Here is a 16,176-nt window from a genome sequence, read left to right as displayed (position 1 = left end):
CTGACCCTAGAGACACCTGTTTATGAACCAAATAAATGCAGGCATTCCACAGAACATAACATTCTGAATACAGTTTAAATATACAGCCCAGATGTGAAGGAGGATAGCAAGGTATGGTAAAATAGTATCAAATAGGAAAGGAGGGCTTTAAAGAAATGTTGCAAAATTGTAATTGTAAAATTGTAAAATTAAGCAAAGAGAATTCAGAAGTTTTTCTTTCTGGTCTTCTTCTTACAGGGGCGTGTAGTAGAGAATATTTCTAAGAGATGTGGAGGATTCCTTCGAAAGCTGAGCCTACGTGGATGCCTAGGTGTGGGAGACAACGCATTGAGGTAGAGAGGTCAACACAAATTATTTAACATCCAGCTGAGAACTGAGCATGAGAGGATAAGGCAGTTAGCTAATTTTGGGTATAAAACAGGCTTCAATATCTTCAGATATTTGATTTCTGTGTTATCGTAATTATCTTTAACACCAAACTGGAGTATAACTTTGATGCCATAGGAGGGGAGCATCCTTTCTCTCTCCTATCCTCCAGACCAGGCCTGCACAACTCATGGAAGGAAAGGGCCACATTGATAAATTAAAAATCCTTGTGGGCCACAAAGAAATACCAGGAGTGCCAATCAGCTGTTCCACAATTAGTGGAGCGGCAGAAGTGCTGGAACTGGCAGCAGCAGCAGGGCTTGGAGGTGCTTGGCAACATGATTTTTTGGGCAGCGGCAGCTGTGAGTTCTAGTCCTGCCTTAGGTGTGAAAGCCAGCTGGGTGACCTTGGGCCAGTCTCTCTCTCTCAGCCCAACTTGCCTCACAGGGTTGCTGTTGTGGGGAAAATAGGAGGAAGAAGGAGTATTAGGTACGTTTGCTGCTTTGAGTTATTTATAAAAATAATAAAGGTAGGATAAAAAAATATTTTAAAAACCTTACCACTTTTAAAAAAATGTTGACCTGCACAAGGCTGCTTGATGGACTATATGTTCTGCAAGCCTGCTCTAGACCTTTCCCATGTCCACACAACTCTAAGCAGAAGATTTAGTACTATATAGTGATGTAATGGGGAAGCTTTTAGGAAATGGGATAGAGAAAAACATTTTATTTATTCATTTATTTAGCAAATTTATTTATATAGCAAATTTATATAGCCGTCCATCTCACAAACATGACTCTGGACAGCATACAGCAATACAGTTAAAAACAAATGTAAACAACTATTAAGAACAATTAAACATAAAACCAAGATTGTGGGAGAGTGAACAACATTCTACACACAACTGGCTTCAACTTTTATCTGGAACAATCCTGTTAGGAGTTTGGAGCATACTGAAATACTTGGTTGCATGGCCTGACTATAGATTATGATTGAATGAGAATCTAGTCTAGTATCATCTAATCTAGTCTAACCTCAATTTAGATTGAGAAATGTTAAATTCAGATTAAGTCATAAGCTGTCAGGTAAAGCATTGCTGTTTCTATCCTATGCTTCCCCAAGTCACTCCTGGTAAGTTATGCTGGCTGGGGAATTCTGGGAGGTGAAGTCCACACAATTTAAAGTTGCCAAGGTTGAGAAACACTGGTTTAGAGTAACTAAAATAAAAAACTATCAGTTCGGCAATGCTTACCCCAGTAAAAGGTGGCTTTCATGTGGTACATAACCACTGGACTCCTATCTTTGTGCCATTTCAAATATAATTTAAAAATAGGGGCTCAAAATTGGTAGAAATTCATTCTGTATGAAAATTATTTTCAATAGAATTGTGTTTGGTGTTTTTATTTTGCTTCCTGAAAAAAAACTGGGTATTCTCCCTAGATATCACCAAAATACCACTTAAAGTTTGTTGCTGGCTTTACTTTCCAGTACATATGATACTTTTTAAAAGTCATATCATTGCTATAAAATGTGCCATTAAAAGCCTGAAAGAATGTATACTTCTTTGCACGAAGGACATTTGCACAGAACTGCAGAAATATTGAAGTCTTGAATCTAAATGGCTGTACCAAGATTACAGATGCGTAAGTGACATTTATTTTGGAGCTCTGGGATATTGCATTAGCTCTTTAAAACTTCAGTCTTACACCACTTAACTGAGCGTAAACTTCATTAGAAACCAGTAGGATCTTCAGAGCAGACATGTGTAAGATTGTACTATGATTCATCTCCCCTGCCCCCACCGCTTTTCTGTTAATTTGATCAAATTGATATTTTCATGTAATACTCTTATTTCTTATTCCATGATTGAGGAAGGATATTGGGGTGGGATTAGAGTAAATTGGTGGTGGGGCTCACCTTAATCTCCTTACCCTTACCCATAACAACATAGGGAATTATATGGCCTACATCTACCCTACCCGGGGTCTGTGTGCACTTTTTGATTAAGCAGGACATCAGAGGCTGACATGCCACACGGTTTGAAAGAACCAATTGTGACTTACCAGTTTTCTAATAGGGTTTTTTTTACTATAAATTTAAAATATACATGCACTTTCATTAAAAGTAAATTTAATTGAGCAGAATCCTGATTATCTCACTTTGGATTATTTGTAAAACAAGCTCATGTTGCTTGTTCTCTGCATTTCTTTATATAGCCTAAAATAGAACTTTCTCTTCCCTAGGGAGATGCCTGGATTTTTTCTACATCAAAAACTTGAATGTTTTACCATTTGGGGAATGAGAGATGAATGTTCTGTTTAAAATTAGGTACAGAATATTACAGAGGTCTATTTAGTGTCATCTCCTGTTTGTAAATTCCCAATATTTTCAACCATTTCTGTTTTTATTTCTTAAAAGAAAATCATTGAGGAAGGTAAGATGGAATAGCAGCACAATATCTTTTAACTGCTAGAATTAGCTATTGGTATCCATCTGAAAATGTCTCCAATGCTTTTTCCTATTTTTTTTTAATAAAAGCACAATGAACCTGTGGGTATTCTATTTTCTTCCAGTACATGTACTAGCCTTAGTAAATTTTGCTCAAAGCTACGGCATCTTGATCTAGCTTCCTGCACATCAGTAACCAACCTGTCCCTCAAAGCACTGAGGTGAGTGTTCAGATTGTTCATAAAACTAGCTGCTTGAATTATGTTAATAAATGTAGACTCAGTGATTTTCTCTGACTTAAATATGTCAGATGCTTTTGTGATGCATTTGTTCTCTTCCTGTCCAATGTGCCTGAATTACTGATAGTGCTGGAATTGGCCCAGTTTATAACTTGAAGGGAGAAATATGTGGTTCTTTTGTAGTTAATGTAGCTTGTGAGACTCAGATATGTGGGACACAGGATGACTTTTCGTCTGCTAGTAGGCTGTTTTCTTATAGGACAGTCCCTAAGTCTGGGATTTTTGATATGCCTTTCAGCAGCCATGATCAGCAAGCCTTACATTGGGAATGTTACAGGAAATATACAAAGAGAGAACTATCAGTCAAATCAGAGGTACTGTCCTGTCTCAGGTCCCTAATGGCAGGATGCAAAAACGTGCCAATCCCTTTCTTCCAGCCCTACTTCTATATCCTGGTTGTTCCAGCTATAGCTTTCAGTTGGGTTGTCTATTAAGGCTGCAGCAGGGAAGAAAGCTGTTAACAATTTAGAGCAATAAGCATAAGCAAGGGATAACATCTCTTGGTTCCTGAAACAAGATGTTTATCTTTAGAGTTAACACATCTACCTGCATGTTCTTTCTGTGCCCATCCCCTTTCACCTCCCAGTGAGGGGTGCCCTCTACTGGAGCAGCTCAATATCTCATGGTGTGATCAAGTGACAAAAGATGGCATCCAAGCTTTGGTGAGAGGCTGTGGTGGACTCAAAGCTCTGTTTCTTAAAGGCTGCACACAGGTACTGTATAAGTCTCCACTGAAAGTGCAACAGAAGGTGCAAAACTGTTGGCTGAACTTGATTTGTTTCATGTAGACAAAGGGCAGTGTCTCATGACTCACATATGAGACTTTAGAATAATGCTAAAGATACAAGATTATTCATCTATGTATTATTTTGTTTTGTCATCTCAGTCTATCCAAAACTGTTATAATAGTGATTTATAATTTGTTCTTTAAGTCATAGCATTACTGTACTTCTTACTCAATTATACAAATATAAAGCTTATGATGCAGGGCTTTGGGAAGCTTATTATATTGGCCGTAGAACAACTGCCTTTGTTCAAGGGGTTGGGTCGCAAACCAACTACCACAATTATTTGTGTTTCCATGCCAGATTTACAGTTGTATGCATTTTACTGGAGAGTGTAGGTGTATGAGAATTGACAAAGCTGAGTGTTATTTCTACTGTATATCATAGATTTATACAAGTAGGTGTCCTCCAGATACGTTGCTTACAATTTCTAAAATGCCCAGTCAGCATCGTCTGTATTGGCTGGGAATTCTGAGAATTGAGGCAGCATGTCCACAGGTACCAGTTTGGGGAAGGTTAATGTATTGTATTTCCAAGACAAATTTGGCCAGTTTACCGAGATTTTGCCAGATATGATCAAGTTCAAAACTGAATAGTGAATAGGTTGTCTAACTATGATTTTTTTCCTTTACTAATTGTGTTGATGCTTCCTGTGCAAACTTAAATAGTATGACATTACTGGGCACATTTAAGTCATTAATACTTCTGTTCAAGTAGCCCAAGAAGTATCAGTACAAACTATAAAGGAAGGGACGATCATTGAGAGGTTTAGCAAATGCAGTCTTAATTTTAGATTCCAATTCTTTTTTAAATATAATATGAGCAGTTTTTTTAAATGTATGGCATTCTAAGAAAAATATTGATGGCATTAAGGGTCTTAATTATTTGTCATCTGTTCTCGATGCAGCAACATGTGTAGCATATTAGCAAAAATAATATATGTGCATTTTTTGCTTTATGGAAAACATCTTTGTTTACTCTTTGAAATAAAATGTGATTTGAAGCCCTTAATTCTAAAACTGCACTCCTATTTTTGAGACCTGTTATGCCAGTGATAGCATTTGTTGTTATACCCATAGAGCAGAGATGGAGAATTCATTTGCAGCCAGAAGTTATACTTAATTGGTGTTTGTGTAATACAGGTAGTCCTTGTTTAGTGACCACAGTTGGGGCTGGCAACTCAGTCATTAAGTGGAAAATCACATGACCATGACTGTGCTAAAGATTTTGCTTCAGCTTTCCTTTTTCCCCACTTCCCCACCCTTTGGAATGCTCACCCCAGCACTGGGGTAATTAGCAAGAAGGGAATTAATGTTTGTATTTACATTATTTGGAGAGGAAGGAATTACAAGAGAGTAAGCCGGCACACAATGGGGAATACACATGAAAAGGAATGTGCTAGCACCAGTTGTTTGCCTAGCACACTCAGGGCTCCCAGCACTAGCGCTTTCCTTTTTATGTGTAGCCCCATTATGTACCGGCTTACTCTCTTATAATCCTTTCCTCTCCAATATCTCTGCTCTGGAAATGGGAAAAGAAAAAGAACTGGTGAGGCACAGGACAACGCACACTGACTGACTGTAATGGCAAACATGTGACTGAGAGAGAGACGCTGTGAAAGTCATAAATGTGGGCATTGGCCACAAAGTTATTTTCTCGGCACTGTCATAACTTCAAAAAGATGCTGCATGAGGCAGTCAGTAAGCGAGGTGTACCTGTGTATATTTTAAGTAACACACACTCAAAATTTCAAGGGCTGCAGGAGGCATAGCAATGATTCAATGACATAACAATGTTTGCAGCTTCATTTGGGTGGGTCGCTTTTTTTTTTTAAGGAGGGCAATGAAAGGAAAATAGTTTTGTTGTCAATATTGAACTATGCCACCAAATTGCTGGGTTTTGCTGTGAATTACAGCATCATGATCTGTAGTGGGGCAGGAGTAAGAAAAACAGGATTGACTATACATTGCCCACTCATGCTATAAATGAAAAGTACAGTGAAGAGACTTGGGAAATTGTCTATTTTTTCCTTTTCTGTCCTTCTCCTCTTAGCTGGAAGATGAAGCTCTCAAATACATTGGTGCACACTGTCCTGAATTAGTGACTTTGAATTTGCAAACATGCTTGGTAAGAAGTTGGCCCTTATAAATCCATCTTTTTCTCTTTCTTATAACGTGGCAGCTTTGTAAATTATCTATTCCCACATCGTATTCAATGTTTGATGTTATCACAATTGGCTTAGCAGAGTGGCTGTTTATTTTATTTTATAGTAGAAAAATATGGGGGATAGGAAGGTGTTTAAAAATGTGAGCTATAAGATGAGCTGGAGGGAGTGGGATGTACAGGTAAAAATCTGTATATTATACTATCCTAGTTCAACTAGCATTTTGAATCAGGCAGTTGATTTTCTTACCATGATCAGAACAGATATGACTTTTTCCCCTGCCATTTGTTTTGTTTTGTTTTGTTTGGGGCTTGATCCCTTCAGATTCTGAATTGTGAGGACCATTAAGGAAAAAATGCATCAAGCCTGAAGCACAGTAGGTTTAGGAGCAAATCAGGGAATTACTTAATTGGCCAACCATCTGCATGGTTAGGAAACCTGGTTAACACTGGCACAACCTCTTAATGTCCATATCTCCTTTGGCACCCTTCAGGTTTTCTGCCCACGTGAGCTTTTTTTATATACATCCTTGTGTGTGTATATGTGTCCGGGGCAGGGGGCAGAGTGGCATAGTGCAAAGCGAAGCATTAGTCTTTCAGCATTATATTGGTTCCAAGGATACCTTTGAGTCACCAATGGCCCCCATAAATATGATAGATGACTGCAGTCTACTAGTTTGCTTCCAGATGTATCTGTTTGACCAGAAAAAGGATAAAGGTAGATTGGGAGGTAAAGAGATAGCAGGTACCTGCCTGATAACTCAATCCTTTTTAATTGATTATGCTCTCCAAGGCAGCTATTTTGTGAATAGACAAGTTCCCCTAGAAGCCATTTTACAAAATTCCTAGGTGTTCCCCAGATTTCAAACATGCCATCCAAACTTGCAGGGTTGAGGGTTCATACTGCACTTTCTGAATCCCTTGGTGCTTCACCTGCTTTTCTCATACACACAAGAAAACCAACATGGAAGCAGCATCTGAGTAGAATTATTGGGTAGCAAGTCTTCTTCAGCACTGATTAATATGTGTGTGTGCTTGTGTGTGTCCACACACATGTAGGCTCATGCAATATTAAAGTGGCAAATTATTCTTTATAATAATGAGCCTTTCCCTTGCATATACAGATGCCTTTCTTTCAAACTGCAAGTTCCCTCCATCACTGTCTCTCCCCAGAATCAGAATATCTTTATTATGGCCTTTGACCTGCCTTTACAATAGAAGAAAAATAGTTTAATCCAACAATTCATTATCAGGAAAAAAGAAAAAAATAAAACAGTGAAACAATTATATCTAATTAAAAGTTTTGCTCAATTGTATAACTTGATAAAAAATACTTGGCCACCTGCTATGTGGGTGTAGAATCAGCACCCCTTAAAAAGAAGTACATCAAATCTATCAGTATGACCCTCAAGTTTAGAGATGATTGGAGAGATCAGAGCACGTCTTGTGGCATCATAAAAAGGACACCATATGAGGACATGGGCAAGAGTTTCTACCTTCTTGGATCCTCAAGGGCAAAGTCTCTGTAAATAAGTCCCATGAAATCTTCCTGCCAGCAGTGCTGAAGGGAGAGCATCAAAGCAGATTCTGGAAAAGGCCCATCTATGTTTGTTTAAGATTAAGTTGTATAGATGCCCTGCAGTAGAGGGTTTACAGCTATCTCGAATTCGGTGATAGAATTCAGGATCACTAGTAATATCATTTTGGTGATCGGTGTCCCTAATTCTAAAATTCCCTTAATTTTACTATTGATTTGGCCTTCTCCACGGTTAATTGGCCTAAATAGAGAGAAGGGAGAGAGGCAAGACTGCAAAGTTCTTTGCAGGTACAGTGCCAGTGAGATTGGGAGCTGTCTGATGACAGCAGAGGCATCAGGCCTGTAAGGGTTAGGGTTGGGCAGCATGTATATTTATTTTGTATTTGTCCTAACAGGCAGGAACCACGCTGAGACGAGGAATAGGTCTCTAGTGTTTTATTACTGCTACATTAGATAGAAAATCCTAACAAACTGAAGAAGCGTGAGAAAACCCAGACAGATAAACCCCAAAAGTCAAGGCGGGTCTGTTCTGTGTCTCTTTGAATAACTGCTCAATTCCTTGCTACTACGCATGCGTTTTCCCCCCCTGGATAGGGGCCCCCTCCTGCTCACCATCAGTGCTCATGACAGTATTTATTTTATATTTTAATTGTTTTAATTGTAATTGTTTTAACTGTTTTATAGTTTTATTGTTGTAAGCTGCCCAGAGACACTTGCTGAGATGGGTTGCTATAGAAATCAAATAAATAAATAAACAAATAAAGGTCTCCCCACTAATGCATTTAAAATGAGAGTTTTTCTAAGACTTACATTCTGGCACTTTTCTTTTTAATCCCGTATGTGGGTACTCTATATCTCATCCTTTCTATCAGCTGTCGTTTTTGTTCCTAGTATAATTTGAATTTTGAGTTGGAGGGTTTTAAAATACTGTTTTGGCTGTACACTTTTATGACCTAGACTCTGACCTCTGACAACCAGCCTAAAAGGCATGATATTTCACAAAGCAAAACTCACTTTATTCCATACCCAAACTCTGAAGACTTTGCTTGACTCCATTCAGTGACTAGATGTTTTTAAACTCTCAAATTGGCAACTATTTCTCCACATAGCTATATAACGAATATCACTTTAATATCTTGGAAAGTCCTCCAAAATAATTGTAATATTAGCATTTAGTCTATAAATCCATCTGGTTTTAATTTGCCCTTGTACATGATTTTTTTTCCAAGTTTGTTTGTAGAACAAGCTGGAAAAAAGTCTTTATTTTGAACTGCCATGCTTTGTTGGTCTTGTTTCCTTTTTTTTTTAAACGTGTTAAAAATACAGTCTGTTTTTATGTGTGTATAAAAAAAGCTGGAAGAGGAAGTACATTTTTTTCTTCCAAGAAAGTATCCTGAACCAGTCTGTGGTGATGCCAAAAGTGGAACATTTATCCAAAAAAGGAACTGACTTGTGATTGTATGCAGTTGGCATTCTGGTTTTTCACATGATAGTTGCCAAATAGTCATCCATCCAAATGTTTCACTGACAAATACTTTTTAACATTTAATTTTAGAATTTGCAGAGCAAATTGGACGCAGCACCACCCCAAACCTGCTTCTCACTATGAATGATTGACTCCCTTTCCTTTTCTAGCAAATAACAGATGACGGCCTCATTACAATATGTAGAGGATGCCACAAGTTGCAGTCTCTGTGTGCTTCTGGCTGTTCCAACATCACTGATGCCATCTTGAATGCATTAGGGCAAAATTGTCCAAGACTTAGGTAAGTAGGCTTCTTCTTTTTGGTCTCTGTGACTCACACACGTGGGTTATGTGCCTGTTCGGAACCTTTTGGAGCTTACAGAATTGTTTGATGGGCACTCTACCTTCATGCATACCATGTGACTAGGCACAGCTCCTGCTGAATCCCTTCAGTTTTGGCTACTGCTGTGTTGCATGTTCTTCTGTGAACCGACTGTATTTCAGTATTATTAATACTTTACCGTTCTTTTTTTAATTTTACATTTTCTTTAATCACAATTCTTCAAAACTCCTCCTTAGGGTTCGTCAGGACTAGGAGTGCACAAAATGTTTTGAAATTGAACCGTTTCAACTTCAAAGCCCCCTGTTTTGAGTGTAAAACATGTGTTTCAAGTGTGAAACAAGCTATTTCAAGTATTTTGGGAACATTTTGAGCCCAGAACAACTTGGTATAGGCGATAACATTAGGAGCTAGAGTTTCCCAGGATAGGAATGTTAAAAATATAAATAACCAATTATCACCTAGCACAGGCCATGGGAAAGGTAAATTATTTTTTTCATTAAGCTATGGAAAGGACCATGTTTAACCTTCAGAGGGTGTAAGATATGAATAGCAACCACAACTGTCAGAAGGAAGTCAGTTGTTTGAATTGACTTCAGTCCTTGTGTACAGTAAAGATACTTTTCTTTTGTGTTCTGCTTTGTCAAGTGTTTAAGAAGCTTCAACAAAATTCAAGTCCACTAAGAGCCTGACATCATTTTGATAAATATTGGCATATCCTTGTTTAGAACAACTTTTGCTCTAATTGCAGGCACCTGGCCATTGGCATTATGGCCCCATTTCACATAATCTAACTTTGGGGAAGGAAGGTCTTTTGCCCCAGTAAAGATCACTCACTAAATTGCTATAAGTATTGCCAGCTGTTTACCAGTTGCTTTACAAATAGAAGCTACTGTTTAGATGCAGGCTCTAGGGGCAGTAGACTCCAAAGCTATTGTAGTCCCCTTGTCTTTCTCCAAGCCTCCTACCATGTACTGTACATTGTCTGGCAGCTTCTTCATCTCTTTGAGAGATCAACTGAATTCTCTATCACCTACAGAGGATCCTCAGGTCTCTACTGTGCATTATAACCATCAAGGTTCACATCAGAAGTTCAAAGCTTCCTAAGAGGCCTGCTTCAACAGCTCAAGGAAGAAACAAGAGAAATAAAAGCTGTAGTGCTTCCCTAATTACAGCTCAAACAGCTTTGATTTTCTCTCCTTAATGGTCTTCTCCAATTCTACTACCATTGGCTCCATCATTGATTCTAATTTGTACTGCCCAGTTCTCACAAGTGGTTTTTAGGCATGGTTGTTGATCTTGGAAGGAGAAATTTGGAACAGGTCCCTGTTTCAAACTGTCGTTTTATCTGCTCCTCTAGACCATCTCTTACCCTTCAGGATAGTCAAAACCAAGAGCTTCCCTTTCAAACATTTCAAGATTAGCAAGATCTCCTTATGCTCAGGCAACTTCCAATGGGTATCTTGTGTCTGATTTTGGTTGGTTCCACGCTGTCCTGTTCTTCTAGACAGATCACTGGTCCTATTAACACCAAGCCTTTCATGATACAGATATAATGAGTCAAATCATTACACTTAACTTGTTTTGGCTCCATATCCTTTTCTGATTCCACCACCCAATCATGCCTAGTACCAACCACATGACAGGCAGGTTTTGCAAGCATCTCTCTCTCATTCTCAGGATTCTTTTTTCCTCCAAGCAATTTCTTCAAGGCAGATTGTGCATTTGAATTGCAGCCTGACATAATCTCTTATCCAGAGATCACCATCTTTCTTTCGGTCAGGTCTACGTCTGCTGAGGCCATTTGATCTTAGATTTTTGTCCCTTCTATGGGTTCTATCTGTTACATCCCCTAATGGAGCTTCCATTGATGTCTCCAAACTTAATTATTGCCTCTCACGCCTCTTCACTCTATTCAGAATTTCTGTCAACATCATCACTTGATACACCAGTTGGGGACCTTTCTCCTTGCTCTGTGTAGGGAAGTACAGAGGAAACTTTGAAGAAAGTATGCAAGAACTGTTAAGTAAATATCAACTTAGTTCTGGGAGAGAAAAAGGAGTGATAAACTCAGAAGAGAAGCCTGCTTTGATTCTTTTTGATATAAGAAGGGGTAGAGGGAAATCCTGGCAAGCTTTTAAGATTTTGTTATTATATCCTACAGTAATAAAGTTCCAGTAGTTCTAGTGGCATCTTCTCCCTGATCTGGCCTACCTTGAACGGCTGAGACCAATCTGGAAAGCCTCATTACTCTTTAATTAGAGAGGCATTAAACCATGCTTTTGATTCTGAAGATGGCATCAGATCCTCAGGGCATGCATAGAACAACTTGCGGAACCACAGTTATAGTATCAAAAGCAAGTGAATATACAAATAACCTATACAATGCCATGGTACAACACAGCACTTGGGACAAGCCTTCCCATAGCCAGGAGTTGTTCAAAGGCCTGCAGCCCAACCAGTACTTATTCAGTCTCATGGAAGTTTGCTGGAGAAGTTTGGGAGAACCCAGGATCAATTTTTGATTTTCACAACTCAGTGTGAATTGTGTATGGGGGTTGGCCAGCAGAATTTCCCTCTGATACTCTACGTTCTGATTCTGCTGAAAGAAGTGGTATCTATATGGGCTGTGCCCCTCATTGAGGCAATGATCCATTGCTGGATCATTGCCAGGCCTTCATGAAAAGATTTCAAGAAGAACAGCAAATAAGTTATTTGCAAGCTGAAACAGAGCAACTGCAGGGTTCTTGAGTGCATACTAGATTTTCAGTTATATACCAGAGATGTGGGGTGAAATGATCTTGCTCTAACTGACCAGTTTGAGAAGGATGAACTGAAGTACTGTTCCAAAGTTTTGTGTTAATTGATAGGCAGTTGGAGAAGTTGAGGCACAGAGGAAATAGTAAAGGGAGAAAGTTTTACAGCCTCCCATCACCCCTTCCCTCCTTCCTGTGGCTTCCTCAGACACCAGCACTAAACAGCCCACACTGTTTGGCTCACCAAAGATCCCTTTCTTTGGCAGAGAAACAAAGGAGAGACCTTGCTTTATGTTTTTACTGTGGAGCCCCAGGGCATCTAGCCAAGACTTGCATGCTAAACTACAAACTTCTGAATCAGCTGTGAAGTGCTGCATCTGTGGAATAGCAGGCTGCATAGATTACTCTGGATTACTCCAAAGCCTCACCTTCAGGAACTTTGCTAGCTCTGCTCCCAAGAGCTTGGCAAGGGGCCCTCAGTCAATTAAGAGGAGCTCAGGCAGCCAACAACAGGCAAGTGCATTTTATTATCCCTGTTACTTTACTCTTCATATATCTTCAGGTTCTGAAATAAAACTCTCTGCTCTTGTAGATTTAAGTGCAACAGCCAATTTCATAGACCAGATTATGGTGCAACTTGGTTTAAATTGTCCATGCAGTTGTTAAAGAAACCTGTGCTTGTGGAAACAATTGACAGGCAACTGCTTCAAGCACAACACCTTTGCTACCTACAGTAAATGATCATGCAGAATTTTTGCCACTGTATGTCACAGCTTCCTTATATGTCTTCATTGTGTTGAGCCTTGGTTGGTACAAACTCATAAGCCAGATGTTAGCTGGGAGCAAAGAACAATTTCTTTTCTGTCTCAAATGTGTCAACAACATAGTTTGCAGGCTTCCTACTCTCATTCTTCCTCCACAGCATAATTCTCCAAATCCCCTCCTTGCTGGAAAAATATGCAGGATTTGCTGATGTTTTGGGAGTGGAGGAAGCAACTACATTGTCTTCTCATTGGGCATTTGACCATATCATGCATTTGAAGCCAGGAGCCCAGATGCCAGCTAAGAGGCAATACTTTATGTCTACTCAAGAGTTAGCCATGTTGAAGGAGTTTCTGGATGATAACTTGAAATCAAGATTTATTTGTCCTTCTAAATCTCCAGCATTTGCACCTTTATTTTTTGTCCCTAAGGGAAATAACTGTGCGTGACTAGACTTCTGAACAGAGTAATTATTAGATATCACTACCCACTGCTGCTTATTTCATATCTTCTGGTCTGCCTTCAGAGGCACAGATTTTTACTAAATTGGACTTGAATCAAAACGTATAATTTGATCAGAATGAAAGAGGGCTGTGAGTGTTTAATTGCCTTTGATACCAAGTATAGCACATTGGAATACACAGAATAATGCCTTTGGGATTGACTAATTGTCTCATGGTCTTCTCCAAATTCATGAATGAAATAATTTCTGATATTTTGGAGAAATATGTAGTGGTGTACTTGGATGACATATTGATTTTTTCAGAAAACCTTTCTTGCATGAGACTCTTATTAAGAGTGTCTTAGAGCAACTCCACAAAGACAAGCTTTTTTCTAACTTAGAAAAATGTATGTTTGATTTTCTCTAATCGTTTCAGTACAATACATAATCTCACTGCTGGCACCAAGATATGTGAAGAATGTCCAGCATTTTCTGGGCTCTGTTCCTCCAGCTAACAAGCATGTATGGTGAAATGCCACAATTTTTTGTGGAAGAAAATAGTCCAATTTGCATCTCATTTGCCAGTGGATAAGTGGATAATAATAAAATAATAAAAATAATAATAAGATAAGTCTAGGTTTTCAGACAAAAATGGCATGATTTACCAAGCAAGAATTAAACACAGATCCTTAAGTTGCAGCTTCTTCATCACCTTGGATCACTATGCCTGGCTCTACTCAACTTGATTTACACTTAGGCTAGAACTGAGGACCTTTCCTTCAATGAAGATGGATTATTCAGCATATAGACTGATGACATTTGGAGAAGCATGCACATGGGGGGTGCAGCAACCCTCCTTTGTCCTCTCTTGCTAACATTTGTTGTCCAGTTCACATCTCAACTGTTCAATCTTGTTCTCTGACTAGGGGCTTTTGCCTTCTTTGTTGGGCATAGTAGAGCTATAGGAGCTAGTCTCAAGGCTTCAAGTGGCATCTTTGACCTTGATGCTCTCCCGTACGAGACTCCCAGGTCTATTTGCATTACTTTCAAGGTCCATGAGTTTCTGTAATCACATTATTTGGGTTCTGTTGATTGTTTTGCAAGGTTACCATATTAAGTTCTTTTTTAACTCTACACCAAAGTGCACTGTAACTTCTAAGGCATCACTAGACTTTCCTCCTCCTACAAAAAGAGGATTTGAAAGCTTCCTTCCAGGGAACTGTGCTCCTTCATTTTATAGTAGATGGATCTGCTTACCAATTTTACAGTTAGACATTCAGTCGCCCTCTCCTTGCATATCTCTGCTTCCAGGCTATCATTTTGTTCCTAACTAGATAGCTGAATGCATATTCCCATTCCAAGCTATCTTGCTACATAATTCAAGCCCTTTGGCTCCTCCAGCACATTGGTGTCCAAGTCACTTATGACAAGGCTTCTCTTCCTTCTTTACAGGTTATCCTGTTAATAGGGGTAGTGATAGATACTATCAGAAGATCTGCTTTTGTGTCTTGCTGCAACTCTTCAGGACTTCCACAAAAGACCTCCTTCTTAACGAGAGTCAGAATCTACAAGTTTTTCTTCAGCTACTTGGCCAAATCATGGCTGTGACGTCAGTTGTATGTTTTGCCCATATTTGGAGGCTTTACAGACTTACAGGTAGTCCTTGTTTAGTGACTGGATTGGGACTGGCAACTTGGTCATCAAGCAAAGTGAAAACCATGTGACCACAACCATGCTTAGGATTTTACTTCAGCTTTCCTTTGCTTTACATTATCAGAAGGATATGGCCCCAAACAGCTGGGTGAGCCCGAATGATGGGGAAGGTTTCTGGAACTTGAATCATGAGGAAGCCAGGTAAAACGGCAACTCTTATAGCCCTTTTCCCCCAGTCTCCGCCCTTTGGAATGCTCACCCCAGCACTGGGATAATTAGCAAGAAGAGAATATTTGTATTTACATTAATTGGAGAGAAAGGGATTACAAGAGAGTAAACAGGCACACAATACACATCAAAAGGAATGTGCTAGTACCAGCTGTTTGCCTAGTGCCCTCAAGGCTGCCAGCCACCAGCTGCTTAGGAGGCAAGCAAAAGCCTTTAGTGTGAAACTGATTAGGGTCTTGTCAGTGTCAGGCAGCATTCTACTCAACTAATTAAGGTCAGGGAGTTTTGCTTCTTAACTTGCCATTAGCACTTTTTAGGGGTGCACTGTGCTGTGGAGAAAAGCAGCTAAGAAAGAGATGGCTTACTCGGGCAATTTCTCTGCTCCATGAGGGGTGGGGAGGAAAAAAAACAGGTTGGGCACGGGACAGTGTGTACTGACTGACTATAATGGCTAACATCTGACAGAGAGAGATGCTGCAAAGGTCGTAAATGCCAGCATTGGTCACAAAGTTACTTTTTCATCATCTAACTGCGAATGGTCGCTGTCTGAGTCAGTTGCTAAATGAGGACTACCTGTACTCCGTTCTACTTTTCTGGGCTCAGACATATGACAGCTCCTTTCTCTCCCCTGCATCAAGGAATCCTTCTTCTGATGGCTGGTTTCAGTCAATCTTCCTGGAGGTATCTCTTTCACATCTCTCTTCCCAGTGGACATCCTCATGTCCGACGCATCAGTGCTTAGAGGAAACTCATTTGTGGGCCTTCTGCATCTGTGGTTCTTGGTCAAGGCACAGAGCTTTATGTTATCAGCGAACTCAAGCTACCCACAGTACAGAAGGTATTCTGAGCCTTCCAAAAGTGTCTCTGTAGCCAAACTGCCCAAATTATGTCAGACAATTCCCCAGTGGTTTAGTACATCAACATATAAGGTG

The 16,176-nt window shown here is 39.5% G+C and overlaps 2 protein-coding genes across 3 annotated transcripts in view; both read left to right on the top strand.

The window, feature by feature from the left end:
* MED1 (mediator complex subunit 1) overlaps positions 1-16,176 on the top strand; it is a 249,068-nt gene that overhangs the window by 85,103 nt on the left and 147,789 nt on the right. The gene's annotated exons all lie outside the window — the stretch shown is intronic.
* FBXL20 (F-box and leucine rich repeat protein 20) overlaps positions 1-16,176 on the top strand; it is a 67,722-nt gene that overhangs the window by 40,712 nt on the left and 10,834 nt on the right. For both annotated transcript variants that reach the window (XM_063300629.1, XM_063300628.1), the window contains exons 5-10: positions 238-332; positions 1,941-2,009; positions 2,940-3,035; positions 3,700-3,826; positions 5,951-6,025; positions 9,234-9,364. In XM_063300629.1, the coding sequence (XP_063156699.1) occupies positions 238-332; positions 1,941-2,009; positions 2,940-3,035; positions 3,700-3,826; positions 5,951-6,025; positions 9,234-9,364 (593 nt within the window). The remainder of the gene's footprint in view (positions 1-237; positions 333-1,940; positions 2,010-2,939; positions 3,036-3,699; positions 3,827-5,950; positions 6,026-9,233; positions 9,365-16,176) is intronic.

Source organism: Candoia aspera, chromosome 4, assembly GCF_035149785.1.
Source record: "Candoia aspera isolate rCanAsp1 chromosome 4, rCanAsp1.hap2, whole genome shotgun sequence".
NCBI lineage: Eukaryota > Metazoa > Chordata > Lepidosauria > Squamata > Boidae > Candoia > Candoia aspera.
Note: the sequence above shows the minus strand (reverse complement) of the source record. Positions and strands in the feature narration are given on the sequence as shown.